This window comes from Peromyscus maniculatus, chromosome 4 (assembly GCF_049852395.1).
Source record: "Peromyscus maniculatus bairdii isolate BWxNUB_F1_BW_parent chromosome 4, HU_Pman_BW_mat_3.1, whole genome shotgun sequence".
Classification (NCBI taxonomy): domain Eukaryota; kingdom Metazoa; phylum Chordata; class Mammalia; order Rodentia; family Cricetidae; genus Peromyscus; species Peromyscus maniculatus.
The window spans coordinates 130,079,035-130,100,754 of record NC_134855.1 but is presented as its reverse complement, the minus strand read 5'-3'; the positions used below and the strand labels follow the sequence as shown (position 1 = coordinate 130,100,754).

At 47.1% G+C, this 21,720-nt stretch overlaps 1 protein-coding gene across 3 annotated transcripts; it reads right to left on the bottom strand.

Annotated features, from left to right (window-relative positions):
- Positions 1–1,153: 1,153 nt before the first annotated feature.
- Tbc1d20 (TBC1 domain family member 20) lies at positions 1,154–20,922 on the bottom strand. Of its 3 annotated transcripts, none has more exons than XM_006985502.4 (8): positions 20,692–20,922; positions 13,514–13,699; positions 10,539–10,619; positions 7,742–7,928; positions 7,504–7,605; positions 4,558–4,699; positions 3,635–3,822; positions 1,154–3,369 (listed from the first exon to the last, which is right to left on the bottom strand). In XM_006985502.4, the coding sequence occupies exons 1-8, from the start codon at positions 20,756–20,758 to the stop codon at positions 3,114–3,116; spliced, it is 1,209 nt and encodes a 402-aa protein (XP_006985564.1). In that variant the 5' UTR covers positions 20,759–20,922; the 3' UTR covers positions 1,154–3,113. The 3 variants fall into 3 exon arrangements, with proteins under 3 accessions (XP_006985564.1, XP_042132419.1, XP_042132418.1); XM_042276485.2 differs by having other exon boundaries at positions 4,628–4,699; positions 20,692–20,875; XM_042276484.2 differs by having other exon boundaries at positions 3,635–3,747; positions 20,692–20,874.
- Between the last annotated feature and the right edge of the window lie 798 nt (positions 20,923–21,720).

Sequence of the window (21,720 nt, the reverse complement as noted above, 5' to 3'; positions counted from 1 at the left end):
GTATCAGAGGGCATCACAGGCTGGTGGCCTATTGCAGTAGAGCAAGGATCAATGAAGAATGTCTACGTCCAGCATTGATTCCATGCTCCTGACTGGCTCCTCTGCAGGCGGAGGTAGAAAAGTAGGGACCCGGCTGCTGTGTGCTCTACTGCTGGGAGTGGGGCTGCTGAGAGACTGGACCAGTGGTTCTCAGCCTTCCTGATGCCGCCTCGGCCCTTTAATGGAATTCCTTATGTTGTGATGACCCCCAAATATGAAATTATTTTTGTTGCTACTTTAAAACTGTAGTTTTACTATTGTTAGGAATCCTAATGTAAATATTTTGGAGATAGAGGTTTGCTGAAGGGGTCATGATCCACAGGTTGAGAACAGCTAGGCTAGAAGCCGAGTGGGGCAACTCTCATGTTCCTCAGCAGACAGAAACCAGACATGATGGGCGGGAGTGCTCTTTCCACAACAGGCTGTTGGGTTCTGAACCCAAGTGCTGGCCTTCTGAGTTGGAGGCCTGCAGAGCACAAAAGCCCGGAGCACACCCTGTACCTGTCACTGGCTGTGACGGAGCCCACAGCAGCTGCAGGGCGAAGGCCACGCTTCTGTGTGACTGGCACTTAGGAAACACGGAAAGAGCATGCCCCCAAGTTCAGTTTCCAGCACCTGGGTCAGAAAGCTTACAGTCACCTGTAACTCCAGCTGATACCACCTTCTGACTTCTAGGACACCTGCAATCACACATACACATAATTGAAAACAAAATCTTAGAAAAAAAAAAAAGAAATTGGAATACTTTTGCTAAAGGTCCTTACTTGTGCCCACAAAGAGATTATGGATGGCAGGATGGAAGCCTGGATGTCAGTACCCAAAAGATGACTTGAGGTCACTGGACCTTTGTTCCATGTGCTGATTAAACTGCTTCTCTCGTCTCTAAGTTGGGTATCAAGTTAGGGAAACGCTAGCATAGCCCTTTCTGGCTGCTGGAGCCAGGCCTTTTGCCCTAAACTCACCACACCTGTATGTGGAACAGAACTGGAAAGGCTGTGTGCTGACAGCCAAGGTTGACTAGTCTACAGACCTCAGGCCCAGATCCCAGCGGGACCCAGGGTAGAAACTGGTGGGTCCATTTCCAGGCAAGCAGCAGAGCTACAAGGACAGGTGATTAGGAACCATGTAAGGGTGTTTATTTCATACAGGGCTCTGTACAAACCATCTACACATATCTTTACAGAATAAGTAAATACCTGAAGGTAAACTGACAGCGCTTTCTCCTCAGTAGCGGGGAGTCCTGGTGTGGGCACACACCACTCTTCAGCTCAGCACATGCCAGTGCCACCTGCTTGTTTGGATGCAGAATTGTGGCTTGGACCCTGGGCCCATGCCCCTCCCCTCAACCAACACACTCCCTATAGCTCAAGTATGCTAGAGGCACAGATGACAAGCTCCCGTGGTAGATTGACAATATCTGTCACTTTATCACTCTGGATCCTGGAAAATTCTCCTTTGTTCTGAATTAATCCCTGTGAATCACTCACCCCAGCTTGGTTTGGTTAAAGTGCTTTGTGTAACTCAGCCTGGACACCTCCTATGTGCTCTGGCTTGTGGCTGCCTGGCTTGCAGAGCGTCCCACTGCATACAGTGGGCACATAGGTCTGGACATGGTAGGACTGGAGAAGAGTGCCCAGGAAAGATCAGGAAAATAGAAGCATGTAAATGCTTCCCACTACACACTCTTTAAAGCAGCAAAAGGCACTTTTGTTTTCAAGCCAGAGTTTATATAAAACAAACCTGGCTTCACTTTTAACAAAGCCATCCTAGGAAGACAGAAAGATCCCATGGATCCCATGCACCCCTCCTGGAGGAGCCCAGGGGTAAGTGGGGCTGGTAGTGTGGGGTTCCTGCCAAAACCTGTCTGCATGCAAGTTTCCAAGGACATTCCCATTCTGAGACCAGCAGCTGAGGAGGCCAATACACGGGCAGGCCAAGGTGGGTGATTAGTGGAAAATAATAAAGTGAGACAGAAGTGGCACTGTGGGGCATGGGGCTGTTCACAAAGCAACTTTGGCTAAACTGAGCAGGGAACGCATCTCAGGTGCAATCCTGTCATCCCAGATAATCAGGAGCTGAGGCAGGAGGATCAAAAGTTCAAGGCCAGCCTGGGTAACTCAGGTAGACCCTGTCTCAAAAATAAAAACTACTAAAGTCTGGTGCTATTTATTCAGTGGTAGAACACTTGCCTCACAAGTACAAGGCTCTGGATTCCATTCCCCTCCAAAAAAGGAAAAAATAAATGTTAGCCCAGTACAAGCTCATCGCTGATAGCTTCTCTCATGAAGGAACTATGAGAGGGGAGGCTGGAGACAGCTCCACAGTTAAGTTACTGCTTCAGCTTTACTAGAGGACCGGCCTTCAGATCTCAGCACCCACACCAGACTCCAGGAAATCTGAAGCCCACTTCTGGCCTCTGTGGGCACCCACCCACACACACACACACACACCCACACACACACACAAGTAATTTTTTTTTTTAAAGTGAGAATAGTTGCTATGTTAGGTGTAGTATACAGTCATAAAAATAGTATTAAAAATGTCTTTACAGGTAATGTCACGTGGTTTGTAGAGAAAGAACAGGGAGACCCAGGCAACATCATCCAGGGGAATTAACACTCCTCTGCTAGGATCTCTAGGCTGGGATCATGAAATTTAACTCGAACCCAGCTCATGTCTGTCTCTGACTCTGACCAGCTGGCTCCCAGGCTATCGATCCCTCCCCTTGCTCTCATCCCAAGGCTGGACTGTGTCGGCAGCCCTTGCCTCTTTGTCTAGGATACACAGGACATGGGGTGCTGGGAGGAACTGGGCCCAACTTTCTTCTAGGCAGTGAGCTGGGTAGCCAGGTGCTGCAGAGCCGCCTCCAACAGTCAGAGAGCACTCAGGTCCACTGAGCCGTGTCGGGCAGCTCTGCCACCAGCCACCAAAACCACAAGACAAGCTGCCAAGGGTGGCAGAACAGAACACCCCTGACAGAAACCCTTTAATCACAGCATTTCCACCCTCTGTGCCTTTCTGGAAATGGGGAGAGCTTGGTGCCCTGGGTGAGGAAGTGGCTCCTTGGGCTGAGTTTAGGGGAACAGCTGCAGCTGGAACTTGGGGGCCCACTCCAGGGCACTCTTCACCACTGCCAGTGCCGCCGCTCCAAGTGCCACTGTGAGCCCCATCACTGCCAGTTTCACAAAGCGGTTGGTCCTTGGTTTGGTCAGGACATCTTTCGTACGAGCCTCAGGCCGCAGAAGTCCCCGAAACCGCTGCCGCAGCACCATGTCTGGCCTCTGCTGCGCCGAGGCCAGCTCAAAGTCTTTGAAAGTAGAGGCTGCCGTTCTGTGGATGGGAGCAGAAGGCGGTAGAGAAAGGCAGGAGACACTGAGCAAGCTGCTGCAGAGCAGGCCACTGCTCAGCAAGCTCTTCATGACACAGGCCTCTATGGCCTGTAGTGCAGAATCTGCTCCAGTGCAGATCTCTGCAAACATCTGAACCGCAGACCCTCCAGACAGGTCGGCCCTCCCTCCCGCCCTCCCTCCCTCCCTCCCTCCCTCCCTCTGCTGGCTTCCACTGCCCTGCTGCAGCAGCGCCTCCCTCACCTCACCTTTCAGCCTCCTGCTGCGCAGCCGCCTCCCTTGCAAGTTCCGAAGGGGGAAACTGAACAAAGAGGTCTCCGGCTCTGCTGATGAGTGTCTCATAGGGCAGGTCCTGAGGGATCTGGGACAACAGGTGGTGGACAGAGGCCATGTCACAGTCACAGTCCAGGACTTCCTGCTCCCGGTACAGCACAATCTGGCAAAGGCAGGCTTTGAATCAGACACAGAGGCACAGGACCTGGGTACTTGCTTTTCTTTACACACAGACCTAAGTCTTTGTAACAGACAGTGCTCAGCCCAAAGGTTTGGCAAATGCTATATCCCACTCCACCTATAATGTGAAAGACTGACCAATTCTAGCAAGTCCTCCCAGAATACCTGTCTGTTCAAGCGTGCCCCAAGCTCTCCCCATTTCCAGACGTCACAAGCTGACACTCTTAGGAAAAAGAAAAGTGCTACAGGAGACTCTGAGGAGCTCTAGAACAGCCTGACAGCCATCTTGTTTCCTTTAGACATCTCCCTGACAGGAGTGCTCACGTTCATAGCTGCTGAAGGCCACTCTCCATTCCACTCAGCACTTGGGAAGGAGCCCCACACTCTTCCATAAGCCACCCCTCTTTCAAGCCTAATCCCAGACCTCTCTCCCTTCCTGAAGCCTTGCACTGGCGGCAGACTGAACTGTCACCCGTGATGTCCACCAGCCAAACTGTTCCAGGTGCCACAGGGTCTCTAACAGTTGCACGACACTCTGGTGCTTTGAAGGGTCAGAAGTCTCAAAGTGAGAATAGCTGCTTAACCAACATTTCCTAAAACTTCTTAGACTGGGAAGTCGGTCACCAGCTGGGGAACTGCTATCTGTCCCCTTCAAGAACACTGATCAAGCTGGATGGGTAACAGTGGACCCAGTTGCGGCCTTCCAGTGTGTACCTACCACAGCTGCAAAGTAAATGGGCATGAGTGGGTGGCAGGCCAGGAAAAAGTCGTATAACCGCACAACGTGCCTGAAGTCCGACAGGACGTGCCCAAACCAGGTGATGAGCCAGCTGAGGGCAAAGATGGTCCCCACCTCAGCACTAGGAGCAAAGAAAATCCAGATGTTAGGTGCCCCGCCAGCTCATCCCATCCCTTTCTCTGTCTTTGTTCTCAAGAGCTAATGAGGAAGAAGTATACAGAAAATATACTTCTTGAAAAATTATGCTATTTAGGAACTCAGCATCCTCTCTCTATATATAAATATATATTTTTAAAATTTTATTTATTTTTGGTTTTTTGAGACAGGATTTCTCTGTGTAGTCCTGGCTATCCTGGAACTAGCTCTGTAGACCAGGATAGACCAAGCTGGCCTTGAACTCGAGATCTGCCCTTGTGTCCTCTGTCCGTCTGTCCGTGCCCCCCCCCCCCACCCCACTGGGATTAAAGGTGTGTGCCACCACACTAGCTTTTTCTTAAAAAATACATCTTGGGGCTGGAGAGATGGCCCAGTGGTTAAGATCACTGGCTGCTCTTCCAGAGGACTTGGTTTAATTCCCAGCACCCATATGGCAGCTTAAAACTGTCTATAACTCCAGTTCCAAGGATCTAATACCCTCACACAGATATGAATGCAGACAAAACACCAATGCACATAAAATCTAAACAACAACAACAACAACAAAAAAAAAAAAAACCCCACAAAATCTTAATTGTACAACAAGGTGGCACATGCCTTTAATTTCAGCACTGAGGGTCGTAGGGCAGAGGCAGGCAGATCTCTGGGTTTGAAGCCAGCCTTGCCTACAGAGCAAGTTCCAGGACAGCCAGGGCTTTACAGAGAAACCCTGTCTCTAAAAACAAAACAAAGACTACAACGATGGCTGGGGAAGGAGCTCATTGGCAGAGTGCTGGCCTAGCATGTAAAAGGTCCTGGGTTCGATCCTTAGCATCAGAAAAACAAACAACACGTGACAGCAATACTCAAGTGTCCCAGCTCCCTCACCTCCCTGGCTGTTCTAATGTGCAACAAGGTCTCCTCCACCTCACAAGGGGCAGCTCTCTCAGAGATCTGCACTGTGGTTTCCTGCTGACATAGGCATATGTTCTCAGGCTTAGAAAACCCGTCAGTCGGACATGGTGGTACACAGAACGCAGAGGCAGGCAGGAGGATCTCTCCTGTTGAGTTCAAGGCCAGTCTTATCTACACAGTGAGTTCTAGGATCGTCACAGCTAAACAGTGAGACCAGGTCTCAAAAAAAAAAAAAAAACAAAACCCCCAAAAAACTCAGCTGTGGGGCTAGAGAGATGCTCAGCAGTTAGGAGCACTCGATGCTGTTGCTGAGGACCCGGGTTCAGTTGCCGGCATACACACTGAGCAACTCCTAACTGTCCACTCAGAACCATCTGTGATCCCAGTTCCAGCAGATCCAGTGCTCTCTTTCTGGCCTCCTCGAGCACCAGGCATAGAGGCAATGCACTTATATATGTACAGGCAAAGCACACGTACACATTAAAGTAAATCTTAAAAAGGATTTATTTATTATCTTTATACATGTGTGTGAGGCTGTGTGTGTTTATGAATCCCACACAGGTACCTGCAGAGGCCAGAGCATGTTGGGCCTCCTGGAAGTGCAGTTAAAAGCAGCTGTGAAGCACCTGATCCGGTGCCAAGAACTGAACCTGGGTCCTATAAAAGAGCAGTAAGCATGCTAGCCAGTTTCCCAGGCCCTTCTGTTTTGTTTTTTGTTCTACTTTTTAATGTTTTTTCCTTTTTTTTGAGACAGGGTATCACTATGTAGCCTTGACTGGCTTGGAACTCACTATGTAGACCAGGTTGGCCTCAAACTCAGAGATCTGCCTGCCTCTCTTACTGGTGTACACCATACCACCCAGCTTGTTTTTTTGTTTTTTGTTTCAAATATAGGTTTTTGTGTATCTCAGATTGGTTTCAAACTCATTATATAGCCAAGGCTGGCCTAGAATTCTTTGTATTATTTTATAGAAATTTATTTTTACCACTGGGTATGGTGGCACATGTCTTTAATCTCTGCGCTTAGGAAGCAGAGGATCATCATATGAGTTCCAGGCTGGTCCAGACTACATAGTAAGACTCTGTCTCAAGAAATAAAAATAAAGCTGGGTGGTGGTGGTGCATGCCTTCAATCCCAGTACTCAGAGGCAGAGGCAGGTGGATCTCCATGAGTTTGAGGCCAGCCTGGTCTACAGAGCTAGTTCTAAGAACAGCCAAACTACGCAAAGAAACCCTGTCTCAAAATAAATAAATAAAATAAACAAACAAATAAATAAATAAATGAATAAATACTTACTAAAAATAAAATTTTACTTTTATATTTGTATGTGTCTATGTGTTACTACATACATGTGTAGGTGCCTATAGAAGCCAGAAGGTGTTGGATTCCCCGGAGCTGGAGAAACAGGCAGTTATGAGCGATCTAATGTAGGTGCTGGGAACTGAAATTCTGGTCCTCTTCACGACCACCAAGGGCTCTTAACCACTGAACCGTCTCTCTAGCCCCTGACCTCGAACTCTCTGATCCTCCTGTCTTTAGCTTGCTAGTGCTTCACCACAGGCATGTGGCACCACATGTAGCTTTTGCCTTACTCTGCTAAGAATTTATGACATACCCACCAGATTCAAGCTCCTCACGCCATGAGCTATCATCCCTACATGCCCTCAAAAGCACAGTATCCAGTAAGTTCTCCAAGACCGTGGACAGGCCTGAACTGGTCAGACCTCTAATGGACAGAAAGAAGCCTGAAGAATTTAACACTAACCATTAATATGATGATGCAAACAAGCTAGATTTGTGAAGAAACAAAAAGCCAAAAGAGCATGGCACTGGGCTGCCATGTGTGTCTCGTATATACACAAATACAGACTCACCTCTGCATGAAGTCATGGAGTTCTGGGTTCACTTGGTCAATGATGGGCATCAGATAATTTAGGATGTGCTTGGTGTTGTCCATTGTGGGATCCATGAAATCCCTAAGGGAAGATAATCCAGTCAATGTACTTGGTCAGGTCCAACATTCAGGTTAGGGCTGGTGAATGGAGTGGGCTCTAACTATTCAGACATCTGGCTATTCTGAGGAGGCTGGCACAAAATCAGATGCACAGGTACCTGAGGTGGTGAGTAGATAATTTTTCTACCAGAGATGTTGCCAGCCTCTCGCCCACCACCAGCAGAAAAGTGACCACTATATCATGGTAGCCCTGGTAGTAGTGGAGCTGAGGGTTTCGATCCAAGATGAGGAGGATGATGTCGATCAGTTCTTCCTGAAGCCCTTCTCTCTGCTCATCTGGCATGCCTGGGGAGAGGAGATGCATCTGAATTGGCGAGGAGCCTAGTGACAGCAGATTAGGCCAGCAATGATTTTCAGAGAAAAGCGTCCACTAACAGACAATGAATTACAAAAAAGTTGGCAATCCTTGAAAAATATTGCTGCTGGCACCTGACACAGGCAAAGCCACATAGAAGGGGCCCCTGGCAAACACCTAACTAAAACCTTACAGTCAGCACGGCCAATCATGGGGAAAGACTGCACATGCCTCCAAGGTGCCACACTGCCACGAGCTGGGCACTTCAGTGGCTCTCCTGTCACCAGTATCACAGACATGACCCTGAACCTCCTGAGGAAACACCAAAGCAAAATAAGCAGAAAGGGACAGAGTGACAGGCTTGCCGCGCACACACAGAAACTGTCGACAGTAAAGGAGGCTCAAAAGGACTCGAGCAGCAAATCCATGAACCTGTACTTCTTTCTGTGATACAAATAAATGGTGAAAGGTGAACTATTCTGTGGAATAGACATTTTGGACAAAAGGGCTGCAATGGCTGTTTCAATAGTTCAGAAACAAAATTACCTGTTATGTATCAAAAGAAAGGAACAGGCAATTGATGTGGTGATGTGTGACTCTACAGGAGATCAGCAGAAAAGTATCTAGAGATTTCTTTGCCCTACTTCTTAGAATGAAATTGTGTAAGGAATTATATGAAAATTGAATCTGTTGTATTCTTCCCTAAGCCAAAGCCAATGTTCTAAGATGGTCTCAGCTGGAAGCAGAGGCACCCGATCAAGAAACCTCTAGAGTATAGGGTCAGTAAGCCACGACAGTGTGGTTCTTTGGTGCATTTGTTTTGATAAAGAATTATAAACCTGTTCTTCCTATAGTCAGAGCTCAAAGGGGATAAGGCCATGCTCAGCCCGTGTACCTTGGTCACCCAAAGTCAAGAAGGCTGGAGAGTTCAAACTCTGTATTTACAAGGTACCCCTGGATCTGAAAGTGATCTTGAACCCCAAGGCTCTGTTAAGGGAATTAAAAACCAAATCTGTTCCAATTCCTCTACTAAAAATCGATCCAGAAACTCCAATTCTTGCAATTGTATCAACTGGAGAAAATGGTCACTGGCAATCTTGGCTGCTCAGCAGAGTTCTGCCTTAGCCCGTTTGAAAAATGAACAAACGCACTGGGAGATGCACACTGACTGAGGTGCACACGTGGCCTTGTGGAAAGCTGACAGGAGATGGTGGTGGCCTGCCACAAAGGTTTCCACAAGGATGGTGCACAGCAGCAGGTCAGTGTGAACTGGAAGGCCGAACTGCTTGGTATCTCTGAGACCCCATGCGCAATGATGTTAATTTTGAGTTCCAAGAATGAGTTGTAAATAAAAATAACTGAGGTAATCACTTAGGGGAAGTGAAGAATATCAAGCCTTGATCTCATGACATATTTTAGAAGAATATCACTAAGCACAGATTTCTTATGCTCTTAGCTTAGCTTTCAGTTAAAAGCAGAATTTATGAGAGAAAACAGCAAGATAAAGGCCCACATTAAACTAAACAATAAAGGTTCAAGGTAAGAGCAAAGGTCACTCCTTGTCCATATTAATTCCACCTTCTCAAAAGAGGTACACTGTAAAGATAAACAAGGAAAATAAAGAAAACCAAGAATTAAGTGAAACCATGAAAGCAGCGAGAGCAAGAGCTACAGCCTGATTGAGTTTCTGGTTTAAGATTGGTCAGGCTAGTCCAGAGGACATGAATGCAAAGGGTTTAAAATGCCAAGGAGGAGCCACCGTGCAGGAAGTCACAAGCCAGTGGCATAAATGCAATGAGTAAAGGACACAGGAAAACAGGGAGGTACCGGCCCTATGTCACCTCAACCGGACCAGCAGGGCAGGACAAGGGGACTGGGCCATGGGATATGCTGTATCATAACCACACTGACTGGCTACCAGCCTGTGGGAGCCTCATGAGCCTCCCTCCCAGGAAGAAAAGATCCAAGTAGGGCAGAAGGCCTGTGATACACGTGTCCCAACCAGAGCTTGCTTCAGCTAAGTGTGACAAAAGGGTTAGAGGCGCCCCTATCTCTTCAGAAGTCAGGTAGAGTTACATGAGAAGAAAGCTAGATTATACAGATGAGGTTTGCTACTCAATTCCTTCCATTATGAAAACAGAAAGTATAGTCATTTTCTTGTCCTGGAAAGCAAGAAGCAATTTCAGAAACATACTCTACAAACATGCAGGGAAAGGAACCCTCCATCCATCACAAGGGACCCAGGAACCACAGATGTGAGGTAACACTTACAAATGAAAATATTAATAGTTCCCATTAGGGCACAATTCCAAACCAACCTGCTCTCCAAAGCCAGACCCCTTGCTCTGCCAATCCCTACAAAGCTCCTCCAGGGCACAAGGGCAGCCAAGGATGCAAGGGCTGTTTCTCTTACTCTCCACTCTGCGCCACAAGGACTTCACAGTGAGGGTGCCCACTGGAGCGCGTGAGAGCAGGGTCTACATGTGTGTTTGCTTGCTAGGAAGGAAACAACCCAACCTTGGCAATCATCAACACAATAAGGTGATGCAAAGGGATGGAAAGCCTCACTCCAGATGTGGTAAGTCAGGAAATCTGCTCACCAGGAGGGAAGCGCCGAAGAGACCGCCTGACATCTAGCAGCACTTGCTGGTAATCCTTGCTCATGTGTCGAAGATCCTTCCCTGTCAGAGAGAGAGGAACATGGTATTATTACAAAGAGGTCTGGGAAACCAGAGCAGGAGTCAATTCTTCTGGGGCTTCCAGTATAGTTCAGTGGCAGAGAGTTAACCTAGCAAGCTTGATGCCAGAGTTTAGCCCCAAGACCACAGAGCAAGCAAACAGTAACAGAAACTGCTTTCTGTGTCATAGTTGAGACCTAAAGGACACACAGAGCAGCCTTTTCCTCAAGAGGACATCACCTACAATGTAACACCTGGATCTGAGCACCAGGTAGGGGCAGAAGCCCAGCTCCTCAGTCAGGTGCAGTGCTGGCTTACACTTGTAATCCCTGTCCTTGGGAGACTGCGGCAGAGGACTGCCTCAGGTTGAAGCCAACCCAGGCTACTCCGCAAGACCCCATCCAAAATAAAAATTTAAAAAGAGAGTGAAAAACCAAAAAAGGATGGGGAATACTAAAAGGAGGGAGGCTAGGGACACAGTTTAACAGTAGAGTGCTTGCCTAGCACATGCAAGGCCCTGAATTTGATGCCCACTGCCACTAAAAACAAAATAACCAGTAAGATACTAGGTAAGCTCTAGTTTGTTCTAAACACAACTGTTACATGCAAGTCTGATGAGCACAGGGTGGGAAGAGACTGTCCTGAGCAACGTAAGGAAGGATGGGAGGGGACAAAGAGGTCAAGAGGTCCTGGCTACTGTGCACTGCCACTGTCCTCACAAGAAACTGCCCCACCTGTAAAGTGAGGTTGTTCTTGTCCATATGCACCTCTCAGGTTACCATGAGAACTGACTGGAATTATGAACATGGCACAGTTTGTGCTCAGCACACAAGCACTGTAACTCTACATGCAGGGCTTTGAGCATCTGAAGATATGGGCATGGAAGTGGTTCTGGAGTGAAACTACACTGAATGCTAACAAACAACTGCACATTAAAACACCACACTGCACCTGAAAAGTGTGTGTGTGTGTCTGTGTGTGTACATCACACTGCACCTGAAAAGTATGTATATGTGTGTGTGTGTGTGTATACTGCACAAAGTGTGTGTGTGTGTATATATATGTATATATATATATTATATATATCACTGTACCTACAAAGTGTGTGTATGTATATATATACAATATACTGCACCTACAAAGTGTGTGCATATATATATATATACACACACACCACACCACACCTACAAAGTGTGTGTGTGTGTGTGTGTGTGTGTGTGTGTGTGTGTATTTTAAGGATTTAATTTTAGCCCGGTAATGGTGGCATATCCTTTTAATCCCAGAACTTGGGAGGCAGAAGCAGGTGAATCTCTGAGTTCGAGACCAGCCTGGTCTACAGAGTGAGTTCCCAGGACAGCCAGTGCTACAGAGTGAAACCCTGTCTCATAAAACAAAAAAGCATTTATTTTTATTTCAAATGTATGGATGGGTGTTTTGCCTGTACATATGTCTATACACTGCATATATGCAATGCCCAAGAAGGCCAGAAGGGGGGGTCAGATCCCCTGGAATTTGAGTTAAAGACAATTGTTAGCTGACATGTTAGCGCCGAGAATGGAACCTGAATCATACAGAAGAGCAGCCAGTGATCCTAACCACTGAGACATGTCTCCAGCCCAGATCTTGAACTCTTTTTTTTTTTTTTTTTGGTTTTTCAAGACAGGGTTTCCCTATGTAGCCCCTGGCTGTCCTGTAGACTAGGCTGTCCTCAAACTCACGGAGATCTACCAATCTGTCTCCTGGGTGCTGGGATTAAAGGTGTGACCTTAAACCCTTGATCCTCCTGATGCTACCACCCAGTACTAGGATTATAGGCATGTGCCACACAACTAGTTTTATACAGTGCTAGAATTGAACTTTGTACGTGCTAGGCAAATGCTCTTATTGACTGAGCTGGAGAGATGGTTTACAGATATAAACATGTATTTCCTTCACCTCAAGCCAAGTGCTGTGTAAGTGTTGATTTTCCTTACAATCTACACAGAAAGCTATCAGAGGAGCCTGTGCAAGACTTATATGCTCATACCACACACACACACACCCCCGCTTCATCTTAACATCAGACAGGGGCAGTGTGGAATGACAATCCAGGACACGGCACAGGACTGCCCTTCTAACCCAAAGCCCACTGCTCCCAGGCAGCCAGTTTCAAACATCTGTAACATTGGTAACAAGTGGCAACCCAGCATCCACTTGGCACCACATCATCAAACTATTTAGCACATGAGTCATTTTAATCACATCCAGTAAGTATGTGGCACATCCCAGGGGCACCAAGATTTGCCAAATGAACAGGAGAAGCCCCGGCGCACCCAGCACACAGAGGTGGCAGGGTGGGCACTGGCTCTAACACTTGTTCTCAGTTGCTCTCAGAACTCCCTTAACTGCATGGCTTACAGATTAGTTAAGGAAGAGCTTCTAGCAGAATTAAAGAATTCTGGAACTCCAAGGAATCTTAGCATTTCTGTAGTGCCCTCAGAGGCCAGAGGGGACACCAAATCTCCTAAAACTGGAGGCACAGACGGTTGTTAGCTGTCATATGTGTGTTGGGAACTGAACCCAGGTTCTCTGCAAAAGCAATAGTGAGGCCAGCAGCCACAGTGGTGGCGCAAGCCTTTAATCCCAGCACTCGGGTGGATCTCTGTGAGTTTGAGGCCAGCCTGGTCTACAGAGTGAGCTCCAGGACAGGCACCAAAACTACACAGAGAAACCCTGTCTTGAAAAAACAAACAAACAAACAAACAAAAAAAAAAAAAAAAAAAAAAAGCAACAAGTGTTCTTAACTGCTGAGCCGTTTTTCTAGCCCCCTAAAATAGGCGTTTTCAATAAACTCCTCTAGCTAGACAATATTTTAATCCCTAGTTAAAACACTCCACCCCAGGCTTTTACTCTCTTACTTGACTCAGGCGCTGGCTCATTGGAGTTGACATTGAGGAGCTTGGGCCATACTTGGCACCTGATCTCATCAGTCAGGAGGCCTCCTTCACTGATAGCCATTCGTCGGAGGGCGGCCACGTCGGTGGGATCACTGTTCAGGGCCTGGTGTATTTCCGCCACCTTCTTTTTCCTTTTGGCATTAAAGTCTAAGAAACAAACAGATAAACAGTGTGTGTGCAGAGGATGAAACACACACTTAGCACGTGCAGTCTTCTGCTTCAGGTCCCTGTCTTCTAATTTGGTTTGATGTAACTCAGGTGCCTCCTCTCAGACAACGTGGATCCTCATGCTTGCTTCTTCTACAACCTACACATATTTGTTGCAAAATGTGGACTCCAAATAAGTAGCAAGGAATTATAGTTTTAAGAAGTATTCATTAAGTAGAAGCTATTGTCAATGTTTTCCTGTTCAAACTTCAGAACACAGGTGTCTCAACGTAAGTGTTCTTCTTGAGTTGGGTAGTACAGTGGTAGAGGACCTGCCTAGCATATTAGAAGTACCGGGTTCAACCCCTAACACTGAAAAAAAAAAAAATGTTTAACTCTACATTTTAACAAAACCATATGCAAGTCTCCAGCCGCAAGCTAACAGAACTAGTAAAACACCAGAATTGCAGGGAGACGTTTTCAAAAGCCAGATGTCAAAGGAGTGTAGGTTCCTATCGTGTCTGGTGGTTCAAGAGGCTGTGACATTGTGTGAAAGCGAACAGATTGCCAAAAGCCACATTCTGGGCTGGAGAGATGGCTTGGCAGTTAAAAGTGGATAATGCATTCCAGAGGGCCCAGCTCAGTTCCTAGCACCCACATCAGGCAGCTCGCAACTACCTGCAACTAGTTCCAGGGGATCCAACACCCTCTTCTGGCCTCTGCAGGCACCAGATACACATATATGAAGGTAAGCACTCATACACATAAAATAAAAATTAAAAAAAAAAATTGAAGCCACATTCATCTTTGGCAATCAGAAAGTGTTTTTGTTTTGTTTTGTTTTTCTGTATATTTGTGTTTTGTCTGCATGTCTGTGTGAGCACCTCATCAAAGCCTGGGGCCAGTGGAGTCAGAACAAGTTTCGGATCCCCTGAACTGGAGTTAAGGATAGTTGTGAGCAGCCACGTGTGTGCTGGGAACTGAATCCAGGCCCTCTGCAAGAAGTGCTCTTAACTCCTGTGCAGTCTTTCTAGCCGCTGTCTTTTGCTCTCCATGAAGCCAACAATAACCATGACCTAACTTCTGATCCTCCTGCCTCTGCCTCCTGAATGCTGCAAGAGAGGCCTGTGCTGTCATACCTGACTTTATGCAGTGCAGTGGACTGAAGCCAGGGCTTCCTAGCACCCTACCAACTGACCTACATCCCAGCCACAGAGTAGCTCACATTCATATGTAAGAAGAGTATGTTATTTACAGCCAGTTTATAATGCTGAAATATTCTTTTAGAAGCTAGGTACAATGGAGTGTACCTTTATTCCCAGCACTTGGGAGGCAGACTCAGGAGTAAGTATCCCAAGTTCAAAGCCAACCTCTTTCTTCTACATAGCATGTTCAAGGCCAGCCTGGGCTATAAGATCCTATTTTAAAAAACAAAACAAAACAAAAATGGCTTTTTATGAGGAGGGGGAGAATTCAAGACAGGGTTTCTCTGTGAAGCCCTAGCTATCCTGGAACTCACTTTATAGACCAGGCTGGCCTTGAACTCAGAGATCTGCCTGCTTGCCTCCCAAGTGCTGGGATTAAAGACATGCACCACCATGCCCGGCTCAACTCTTTTTTTAAGACAGGATCTCAGTGATTGCAGGTTGGCGAGGAACTTACTATATAGACTAGGCTGGTCTCAAACTCGCAGAGATTTGCCTGCCTCTGCCTTGAAAATTAGTTTTTAAAAAGTAAGGATGAGCATCTGAGACTGCTGTCTGTCTTAGTTTTCCCATTTCAATAGTACAAAGCCTCTTGGTTCTCAAGTGGAACGTCTACTTTTATAAACAGCAGACGACACTTCTTAGATTTTATGGTTACCTGCACCACTGAGAAAATAAAAACTGTAAGAATTTTAACACAAAAGCACCAAATGTTACAAGGCAGTACACTATAATTGTCAAGAAAACTTGCATGTAGACAGTAAAGCCAAGAGTTCAAAGAGAAGACTACAGTAGGTCAGGCCAACCTACATAGGCATACACACACCTAGAGAACAGATACTAGGGTTCATGTAAGGCGGACACCCCCAGAAGGGAGGTTGACTTAAGTGACAGAATCACACAGTATCTTAGATTCTGGAAGAGTTACTGAACAGATCACCTCAATAATGTCCTATTCTGAGACAATAGTCTACAACGGTGTTCATAACAAAGGTGGCATTATTAACACCAACTGGAGTTGTTAAGAGTCCTGGTGACCTACCTGTGTGAGCTATGACACGTGAGCCACACAACAGAGCTTTGGAGTCACGTGCTATTGGAGGTGAGACAGGAAGATGACACAGTGATCTCTGGCCTAGGTAACCCTGTTCTCTTGCAAGACTGTTGGCTATTGTCCCCAGTAACACGAGAGGAGGACCAGTGTCTGAGATTTTCCTGGTGTAAGTCTAGCCTCTGAGCATAACTTCTCAGAGTAAATTCAAAATCTTCTCTTCACTCTCAAGACTGGCCCAGGTAGGATGTTACATTAAATGGCTCCTTTACCTAGAAATAAAAAACCCAGGCTCTTCTCTCAGTAAAGGACCTCAGCCAAATGTTTCTGAGGTATGTCAAGCTCTTGCCTCAGCTGTACCTCCCTCCATGGCTCCCATTCACTTAGGAAGTCCATCATTTAATGGGTCTGTACGAACACCGAGGTGAAGGATGAACCATGGTTCCCTTATAGCTCCTGAGCAGCTCACAGCAGGAAGGGACACAGTTATTACATAGGGTATTTGAAAACCCTGAAGGATGACAGAGGATAGACTATTTCTAAGGTAATGAGGAAAGGCTTTGCCATGAATTGATTCTGAAAACTATCACACTGAAGAGTATGTCAAAGGCAAAACACTCCTGGCAGAGGAAAGAGTGTGAGCAAAGACATGTCATGTAAACAAAAGATCATGGCCAAGAAACAGGCACAGGGAGAGAGCAGAGGAAGTTACAACTGGAGCTGGGGAGTGGAACCTTTGGGCTGGGTTCTTTCTGCAGGCAGCCTGGGCTTCACCTGCAGGGCTACATCCTTCAAAAACAAGTCTGCATGCTTTCCATGAGGATCAAGAAGAATAAGCAACTTTTTTAAAGAAATTTTTTCTTGCAGTGCTGGGGATGAACTTGGGGCCTATGCATATTTCACAAGTATCCCTACCTACCACAAGAGCTCCGCATGCTGTGTGACCTCAGCAGCACAGGCTGATAAGGAAACTCAGCAGGAGCTGAAATAGTTTCCAACAGTAAGCACAATATAAGCGCCATGTAAAACTTTGGCAGCAGGTACCCTTGCACACTCCACACACCACAGGGAAGAAGAGCACTGAGGTCACAGTCCCAAAGTCACTTCCAAGTTCTGTTGACCCTTTGCCAAGAGTATGGAAAAGCCATGTTTCTGCCCATTCCCAGTGAGTATTCAGTGATGTTGGGAAAGAACATAGTTTGCAATCTCCTGAATTCCCAAGGGGTCTAGGCAAAGACACAGCCATGAGTTAACTAATTCTAAACCAAAGCATGGTTCCAATACTTACTTCTCCCTGATGTTTTCAGCTTTTTGCTATTTTTTGTTTTTTAAGACAGGGTCTCTCTTTGTAGTTCTGGCTGTTATGGAACTTGTTCTGTAGACCAGGCTGGCCTTGAACCCTGCTTCCTGAGTCCTGAGATCAAAGGCACGAGACACCATGTCTGGCTGTTGTTTTTGAGACAGGGTCTCACTACTCCTGGCTGTCCTGGAACTCAGTTCTGCCTCTGACTCCTGAGTGCTGGGATTAAAGGTATGCCCACTGAACCTGGCTAACCCTCAATTTTGACTATGTGGAACTCAAAAACTACATGTGTAGTCGAATAAATCATTTATCTCAGTTTCTGCTCGTCTGGAGAAAACTGCCCCATAGTAAGTGGCATTACTTTTCCCACACCATGGTGTGGCTCACTGCAGAGTGCCACACAACTCTGTAGATTTTCTGGCTTTCCTGAGAAGAGTACGCAAATGTGGATTTGGAGAACTGTCTGGCCACTTGGATACTGCCTTCCTAAACCTTAACCTCCCAGTAAGTAAGGTTGGCAGGGCCAGTGAGATAGCACAATGGGTAAAGGTACTTGCATACAAGCCAGATGACCCAAGTTCTATTCCAAGATCTCACAAGGTGGCAGAAGAAGTGACTCATGGGAGCTGTCCTCTGACCTCCATATATACTCAGTAGTCACAAGCTTAAAGCTTGGTGGCGGATGAGGAAGTCATTTTTTTACATACGCCACCCCTACACATTCTGTCCTGAGCCCAATGTATGGCATATCATTGTAATAAGAAAGAAAAAACAACTCAGAGGACTCAAGTGAGCTAGTGGTGTATAAACCGCACAGTGAGGCCAACAGCCAGCCTACACAATAGAGCATCAGGGTCACACTGGACAACTGATTCACAAACGTCCTATTTATCCTACAAAGAGAAAAGTCAGCTACCCTTTCTTTAATGGGAGAAAGACTGAAATGCATGCCTACTGTCTGTTTTATTTTAAGGTAAATTCAATTAACAATTTCTTTATGCTTCACTCAGAGGAGAGGTGTATCATATGCTCCTAAGCTGATAGCTACCAAATTCCTTTATGGAAGAGGACTTGGCTATCATCACCATGATGAAATGAAATGATTGTCCGAGGTCTTTTACAAAATATTACAACTACTATAAATAAACCCCAGATGCCTGAAAAGTAATTGATTCAACCAAAGAGAGAGATGATAACGGCACTACTTTGGCCTGCTCTCCAGTGATTTTTCTTTTTTTCATGGCACTGGGGCTGGAGCCTAGGGCCTTGTACATGGCAGATAAATGTGTGCTAGTACTGAGCTAAGCCCCTACCCCTAACATGCTTATTTTAAAAGGGCCACTGAAGCAGAAGATCTTTTTCTTCTCCCTTCCTGTTACTGGAGAATGAACCACAGGCTTCACATACTGTAGGCAAGCAACTGCCTACTAAGCTATAACCCTACCCCCTACCTACTCTGTTTTTGAGACAGGGTCTCACTGTGTAGCTATGGCTGACCAAGAAGAACTCTCTCTGTAGACCAGGCTGGCCTCAAACTCACAGAGATCTGCCTGTCTCTGCCTCCTGAGTGCTGGGATAAAAGATGTGGACTACTATGCCTAGGTAGTGCTAACATTTTATAGGAATATTATTCTGGTTTGGGTTTTGTGGTTCTGGTGAAATGTTAACATTTTAAAATCCAATCTAACTTCTGCTTAAAAGACGGTAAAGCTTTCTTGAGACCAATCTGGTGTACAAAAGAGTTCCAGGCCAGTTAAGGCTACATATTGAGACCCTGTTTCCCAAATCCAACCAAACAAAAAATGTAGTACTGTGCTTGGTTCCACAGCACATATACTGGAAAAACACAGACAAGGAAAATAACAGTATTAATAGGTGTGGCAGTGCATGCCTGTACCTAATACCATGGAGGTAGAGGCAGAAGATACAGACAATGCTATTCTCTGCTACAAAGTAAGTTCAAGGCCAGCCTGGAATCTATGAGTCCCTGTAAGAGGCAGGTGGGTCTCTGAGTTGGAGGCCAGCCTGGTCTACAGAGTGAGTTCCAGGACAGCCAGGGTTACACAGCGAGACGATGCCTTGAAAAAAACACACCCTGCCAACAACAACAACAAATTAAAAAAAAAGGGAAAAGAAAAAATACATTTGAGCACCATGTCTGTATAAACCATGGACAGTGGACCATGAAAATCTTATTTTCATGGTAAAATTCTTGTTAAAAGAAAATCAGCCCAAGTTCCCTTTTTCTTTGACAGTACTAATTCATTTCTACAAAACATAACTAAACTATTAGGAATTCATTAAGTACTAACATAAAGATAGATTGAAGCAGGAAGACAGTAAGTTCCAGGGTAAATCATCAAGATCCTTTGCAAAAGAAACTGTAAAAAGGCCCTGGCCGTGTAGCTGGGGGGGGCCCTTGGTCCAGCTTCTAGCACTTCCTGCCCTCTTCAAAGAAAGAATACTTAACTGAATGGAGAAAAACAGAGCACACCAATCTGGCCATGAGCTCTACAAAAGATAACTTTTAGCATTAGTAATTTGGTCACCAATATATTCGAAACCAATCTAAACTAAGAAAGATCCTCTGAATTCCCTTTCCAGCCAGACAAGCTGGAGGGCCTGAAGTTTTGCAACCAAGACACAGCTGCACTGCAACAGGTCACGCGACCCATGTCACAGGCACACTGGCGCTCACTGGCTATTATGCCGTAAAGACAGATGCCACACAGCCACAAGCCAAGGTTGTTACAAACACCAAAGAGCCCAGGAAAGTGGCTCCCAGACTGAGCCTCAATGGCGGCCAGTTATCAGATGAGAAAAGAGAAGTAACAGAAATTGAGTCTGGAGAAACAAGCCGTGGGATCTAGGAGCATCATCCAAACATATGGGGGGGGGGGAGAGATAACAGAGTCGGTTCTCACATGCGCACCACCTGTCAGAGGACGCAAGTGGAACAGCGCCTTCGGATCAGCTCACCTGGTACGGGAATTCTTACCAACAAGCAGCCACCATATGGGAACTGCATTCCAGAACACACGCACAACAGAACCAAGACTTCACAGAAACGATTTAGACGGCAGAGTACAGAAAACAGCACTGCGTTGTACACAACAGAACACTGGCATAGGTGGCCGAGGGGAGGGCCGGAGAGTAGCTGAGCAGGAGGGAGTGTGGGGTGAAGTCTCACCGGCGGGAGTTTCTGGAATCGGACAGTGGCGACTTTGCCCGAGTTTGTGTGTGTGCGCGTGCAGAGGAGAATTTTAGGGTCACGAGTGCAGCGTGGAGGCCGGAGCTCCGGCGGCCGCCTACCAAAGGCAGCCGGCTCTGCGGACGTGGCGGGCGGCGGCTGGGGCGAGGCCCGGTTCCTCATCCGCCGCCGCCCCCCTCAGGCCCGGGCCGCTGCGCGGCCCTTGCCCGTCGCCCTCCGTACCTGCCTTCCCGGTGCCGCGGTTCCAGCTGCCCGCGGAGCCGTCGCCCTTTGAGGACCGGAGGGCCATCCCCGGGGGCCCGGGCCCCAGCCCGAGCCCCGGCTGGCGGCGGAGCCTGAGGCGCGGCTCCCACCGCGGTGTAATCCCAGTTCGGCCGGGGCAGGCTGGTCTCCGTCGGCCTGCGACGCGCAGGCGCGCAGACAGCCACGCCCCCACGTGACCCACGTCTTGGTATGGGCGGGGCTGGGGCGCGCGCATGCGGCTTGACAGTGGAAAACAGGTGCGGAGGATGGAGTCTTAGAACTTTGTTGTGCGTGCATGCTGGGCCACATCTTGTCACTGCTTTTGCTTTTATTATCTGTGAAATAGTTGTGAAAAGAAAATACTGAACTCGCGAGGCTGGACACTGCCAAGCTCCAAGGTTATACGCAGTCTTTCGCTTACCAAGGACTTATCCTCCGGTCATACCCTGGCTCCCCGAGCTTAGCAGGGTCGCCTTATGCAGCTCCGCTGGCTATGCCTGCACGACGCTGGGGTAGGGACACAGTTCATGGAGATGGTTATGAACTACCTCGCTGAATTGTGCAAAGCAGTGATCTTTTGGTCAAAATGCTACTGGACGAATTGGGTCTTTGGGCTCCTCCTCACCTACAGGTTTCTAACTGGACACACACTCAAACCCAAGCTCAGTGACATCTGAGGGTCATGCACAGACACTGCCTCATCTCCCAGATCCCTAGTGAGGATGCTCCCATGAGTCTAGTTGTTTGATGAGCTTCTTCTCCAACCTCACTGCTACTATTTTCACCACCTCGGTTAGGGCATCCCCAGAGACTGCCTCACCTCCCAGATCTCCAGGGAAGATGCTCCCATGCGTTTGTTTGATGAGCTCCTCTAGTCTCACTGTTATTAATTTTTTCTTCTATAAGTATTGGCCCCTCTTGGTTCCATATCCTTCTCTCTAGCCCAGATTCCAAGGTTCACACTTCAATCTCTCTCTCTCTCTCTCTCTCTCTCTCTCTCTCTCTCTC

What these genes read in the sequence shown, in the direction of transcription:
- Tbc1d20 (XM_006985502.4), bottom strand. Translation starts at nt 20,758, where the DNA reads ATGGCCCTCCGGTCCTCAAAGGGCGACGGCTCCGCGGGCAGCTGGAAC. An exon ending in CTCCATGACTTCATGCAGAG is followed by an intron (nt 4,700 to 7,503) that starts GTGAGTCTGTAT and finishes CTTTGCTCCTAG; the next exon opens with TGCTGAGGTGGGGACCATCT. An exon ending in GCGCAGCAGGAGGCTGAAAG is followed by an intron (nt 3,370 to 3,634) that starts GTGAGGTGAGGG and finishes TCCCATCCACAG; the next exon opens with AACGGCAGCCTCTACTTTCA.